We start from the raw sequence: 5,570 nt of genomic DNA, 5'->3' as shown, positions 1-5,570 counted from the left end.
GAAGCAAGATGACAAGGCAGAACTGAGAAAAGGTACCAAGCCACGTATCTAAACATAGATAAGAATTATGGGTTAACTTAAATGTAAGAGCTAGTCAGTAATAAGCTTGAGGTAAGGGCTGAACAGTTACAAATAATGTTAAGTCTCTGAGTGATTATTTTATAAGCGGCTGCGAGACCTCAGGGCCAGGCAGGACCTGAGAAACCTTCTGGCTACAGCAGTGGTTCTCAGCCTTTCTAATGCTGCAGCCCTTTAATAGAATTTGTGTTGTGGTGACCCCCAACTGTAAAATTGTCTCATTCCCACTTCATAACTGTATTTTTGCTATTGTTATGAATCATAATGTAAATAGTTGACATGCGACCCTAAGGGGGTCACAACCCACAGGTTGAGAACCACTGCACTAAGGACACAAGTATGTGTTATCCATACAGAGCTATGAGCAGAGATAGGGAGCAGAAAGTGGCTGATACCTGAGAAGGTGCAGATATCAGAGTTACCAGACAAAGACTTTCACACAGACGATATGTTTGAGGAACTGAAGGAAGCCATACTGACAGAAGTTATGGAAGATGTAACTGCTATGAGTCATGAAACACATTATGATTATATGGTCTGGGTGCTTACTCCTTCCAAACTCTATGACAAAACTGAATTCCTAAAGTCCTGTGCTAATGGTCTTTTCAGGTGGAACACTGGAGAGGTGGTTAGGTGATCCCTGATATGGGGCCCTCATAGCATTAGGGGCTTGGTAAAGAGAAGAAAACAGGCCTGAGTTAGCAAGCTTGACCTTCCTATGCTGTGTGTTATGGCCCAGCAGGAAGACCATCACCTGATGTTAGTGTCATGCTTTTGGACTTCTACAGAGGTAAGCTAAATAAGCCCTCTTTCTTCTTTATAAATTTACCTACATTCTAGTATTCAGTTACAGCAACAGGAAATGTACTTAGGTGAATGACATCACTTAAAAGAGAAAATTTATAGGAAAGAACAAAATGGAAACGTCAGAGTTAATTAGGCAAATAATCATAAAATAAAAGTTCATTGGAGGGGCTCAATAATGGATTTAAAATGGCAAAAAAAAAACAATCAGCAAACTCAAAAAAATAATAATATGTGTATGCAATTCAAACAGCAAAGAGAAAAATGAAGAAAAATTAAGAGCCTCAGAGAAACAGATATCCCTCAGTATTTGTACCAGCAAACACTTTACAAAAATAATAAAATAAGAGAAATAACCAAAAAATGTGTGAAATATTTAGGAAAACTTAATTCTGCACATCCATGTCTGAACATATTGTAGAAAAATACTGAACAAAAGTACTTCAAAAAGGAAAAGGAAAAAGACCCCACATAAAACAGAACCCCATAAAACTCACAGCTATGTTCCCCTCAGGAACAAAGGAAGCCAGAAGAGGAATACCATGTTAATTGAAATTAGGGGAAATAACTTTCACCTAAAAAAAGAAAAGAAAGAAAACATGATGTAGTTTCTTCTTGCGCTGGTGACAAAGTGTACCAGCAAAGTGACAACCAGAATGTGAAAATCTGTAAATTCACCCTGTTCTTACTGCACAAAAAGAAAGGACTTGTGTAGTTCAAATGCAAGAGCACAGAAGGAAGTGGACTATGATTTCCACAGCACTTAGCACAGATGGCACTAGGAACCTTGGCCATAGCTTCACCTTCTGCTGGAGATAAATGCAAGAAAGTGATGGGTTTTTTAAAACAGTCTGTAAAGACTAAACAACATCTGGAATACAGCATCAATGAACAGGAAGCCAATGGGTCTTGATAGCGAGCAATCACATCCATAACCCCCTCTCTGAGGAGGAGGGCTTGAACTAAGGTAGGAAGATGGCTTTCTTCTGTTTTGCCAGAGACAGAAGCCAAACAGACTCATTGCCCTCAGGAATTACCTCAGCAGTTATGTTCATGACCAACACTTGACTTCCAAGGCCAGGTGAGTGTAACTGAGCAGATTTGGCATGTGTTGTATAAAACAGGGACAATTTTAAGTTCTGTCCTGATACTGAGTGGAAAGGAAGATGAACTATTTCTTTGAAATCTTTATACATATAGAGATATATACAAAGATATATCTTTGTATCTGTATGTTGGGGAGGGGTGATGAGAGAAATTCTTTGTCAAGGAAGACAATACTCTTCCATTCATGGTGTGTTGTCCTTATTGGTTTGTAGGGCACTCACTGCTATCTGGCTTTTTGAATCACCCATTCATCCATTCTCCATTTGTGTATTCACCCAATCTTCCCCATATCTTTCTATGACTTGTTTCAGCTTGCAACCTTTTAAAAATAATGAGTTGATTTCACTTGTATTTGTTCTTATAAAACATTTCTGACTGTTTTCAAGAGAGGTAAGTTTTTAAATTTACATCTTATACAGATGGGATCTTGCTTTATAAAGCCTGCTTTTCCATTTTATATCTGCTCATTACTACGCTATTTTCAACTCCTTTCACTTAGCACATCTTACTAACTGCTCCCTTGGTAACAAACATCTTCATCATTTTCAGTACCCATAAGCACTGATGCATTGGGTATGTGAGTTCCTCTGGGATAGCATGCCTCCAAACAGGATTCTTGGCTCATAAGGAATAGGTGGATTTAACTAGACTAAGATACTAGTTATATAAAGAATTGTGTTTTGTTCATACCAATCCTCTCTCTCCACCTTTACCTTCCCCTTCTATTTTTCTGCCACCTATCCCTAGCAGTCCCCTTATGTTTTCATCTCTCTCCTTCCCTCCTAACATATTGTTTATCCAAATTCCATATGACAGAAAACATGATGCACTGCATTCTGTCCCCTTTACTCTCTCTATTCCTCTTTAGGCCCTTATCTCTCCCTCCATTTCTGTTTCCCAAGTGTACCCACATGCACACCCACATGCACACATGCACATATGCTTGAAGTTAGATTTCACATATGATGCATGCAATATTTGTCTCTCTGAGCTTAAGTTCATTTAACATGATAATTTCCAATTCCATTCTTTTTATTTTGCAAATGACATCATTTCCTTTTTCTTTATGGCTAAATAAGACTCCACTGTGTCTTTATGTCACATTTTCTTTCTTTGATCTTCTGCCAATGGAAATCTAGATTGGGCTCCCTACCTTGGCTGTTGTGAGTGGTACAGCAGTAAATATGGCTGTGCAATTATCTCTGTACTATGTTGACTTTCAGACCTTCAAGTACACACTAGGGAGTTGTATAGGTAAGTTAAATGGTAGTTCAGTTTGTGGTTTATTGATGAATCTTCACACTGAATTTCATGGTGACTTTACCAGTTTGTATTGCTACCAGCAGGCTATAAAAATTTTGTTAGTTTTAATTTCCCTAGGCTAGTCCTCTGCTTGATGAAATTTCTATAGCAGCCCTACCCCAAACCCATCTAGTCCTGTGCATTATTGGCTCTGATCAGGAAATAGTTCTCAAATGTGTGCTGTGCAAGAACTTCTGTGGTGATCTCTACCTTCTTCCAACAAAACATCTTTTACATGTGCATATCTAATTTGGATATTTAGCATTTACAAGCTCTACATACTATACTCAAAGGAGGCTTTTACTTAAAGACAAATGCATCATAGCAAGAAAAGATGAAAACAAACATACCAGAAGTCTGAGGTATATTGACAGTTGAAACTCCCCCTGGGCTGCGCCTGCACACAGGACCAGGCTGTGCATGTGGTCTGAACCACAAAGATCTATGCAAGGGATTATGACTTTAAGGGGTACCCTAAAAAAGTTCCACCAGCTCTTTCCATCAGAGCAGACTTATCAAACCTGGTACTTAGCCACCAATAAAGAAGGGAACCTTAGAATTTGCTGGGGATAGTTCACACTTACACAGCACACCACAAGATGTTATTGATCTTGTCTTAGTCAAGAATCAAAAACATCCAAACCTCCACATATCCTCAAAGGTTAAAGCAGTTTGCTTACATTCCAGCTCTGACAAATTCCATTCTATGCTTGCCCTCCAGTTCTTGGTCAAAGCATAGTAAAGCTAAGTTGTTCAGGTGTGTGCCTTCTCTTACACATATTTACAGAATGAAATAAATCACAACTACTCAAGTCATCTACATCACTAAAGAGATGTGTATATACCTTTAAAGGAACATCCAGTTTATCAGCAATTCCAGAAAATTCCAGTGCAAACTTGTCTGTAACCTTCCTCCACCTTAGCAAGCATGTTACCTCCCTCTGCCATTGCAATGGGCACTTCAGGAATGGTATCTATGAGTTGATTCAGTAGAACAATCAAGTCACAATTAACTAAATGAACAATCTCCTTTGCCCTATCAAGTTCAGTTGAAAAAAAACCACCTTATAGAGGTTCTAATTTAATCTACATTTGATGATTACCAATATTATCATGATTTTAGTTTTAAAAAATTCTCCTTGAAGTAACCTCATTAATTGTACCTGTACTACATCAAAAAGCAATTTGACGATTCGTTTGCGAGGTGGGTAGAGCCAGAGACAAGAGCTGAAACCGAACTCAGAATCTGACAAGTTGCCCAGGCTGCCTCTCAGAATTACCAAGGAAACCCAGCGTTTGCTGGCAGAACTGGTTCCTGGCATTAAAGTAAAACAAGAGGAGAACAACACCTGTTATTTTCATGTGGTCATTGCTGGCCTGCAGAATTCCTTCTTTGAAGGAAGGACTTTTAAATTTGAACTATTCCTTCCAGAAGAATGCTTAATGGCAGTATCTAAGGTACATTGCATGACCAAAATATGTCATCCTAATGTAGACAAGATGGAAAGAGGTTACCTTCATTTATTAAATATCTATGTTTAGATATTTTGAAAGATAAGTGGTCCTCAGAACTGCAGATCCGCATAGTTCTGCTATCAACCCAGGCTTTGTTAAGTGCACCTAATCCAAATGATCTGTTAGTAAATGCTGCAGCCAAGCAATGGAAGACCAATGGAGCCCAAGCCATAGAAACAGTGCGGCCATGGGCTAGGCTATGTGCCAGGAATATTCAAGCTGATGAGATTATCAGGTGTACACCAGTTCTGTTCTGACAAGACATTCCTCTTTGTTTGTTTGTTTGCATTTAATGAACACAGACTTAGAAACATTACAGAATAAAAGCCCAGGTATCCCCATCTTTGGTGATTACATCCACATTAGCAAATCTATGTCTTGTCCTGATTCACTGTTGTAAAGCATGAGCAGAGGCAAGAAGTGTCTTCTGGGTCACTGTGAAATGTTTAGAAGCCGTGGCTCTCTACTTGGATTCATTTCCACATCATGGTTTAAGTAGAAAGCATTGTGAATGATAGTAGTTGTAAGTACTAGCTGCCAGAAGTATGGATGGTTTTTAATTTATTTTTTAGGAGGAAAGTAGTTTTATTTTAATTTTATGGTCTCCTTCCACTCCCCCATCTTATGGGATCTAATTGCAGTGGATAAATGAAGGTAACCTTTTTTTTTTTAAAGGGTACTCTAGCCAGATCTAACTTTAGGTGCCATAGATGGACAGGGTTGATTGTCTGAATCAAAATGGGAACATTAAATAAACATCATGG

General features: G+C 38.6%; 1 protein-coding gene across 1 annotated transcript; it reads left to right on the top strand.

The window, feature by feature from the left end:
• The first annotated feature begins 526 nt into the window (after window positions 1-526).
• On the top strand, window positions 527-5,063 carry LOC131918948 (ubiquitin-conjugating enzyme E2 N-like). The gene is made up of 3 exons (XM_059273062.1): window positions 527-706; window positions 4,504-4,801; window positions 4,834-5,063. The coding sequence occupies exons 1-3, from the start codon at window positions 527-529 to the stop codon at window positions 5,061-5,063; spliced, it is 708 nt and encodes a 235-aa protein (XP_059129045.1).
• The last annotated feature ends 507 nt before the right edge of the window (window positions 5,064-5,570 follow it).

This window comes from Peromyscus eremicus, chromosome 9 (assembly GCF_949786415.1).
Source record: "Peromyscus eremicus chromosome 9, PerEre_H2_v1, whole genome shotgun sequence".
Taxonomy (NCBI): Eukaryota; Metazoa; Chordata; class Mammalia; order Rodentia; family Cricetidae; genus Peromyscus; species Peromyscus eremicus.
The sequence above is the reverse complement of the archived record's forward strand: the minus strand, read 5'-3'. Positions and strand labels throughout refer to the sequence as shown.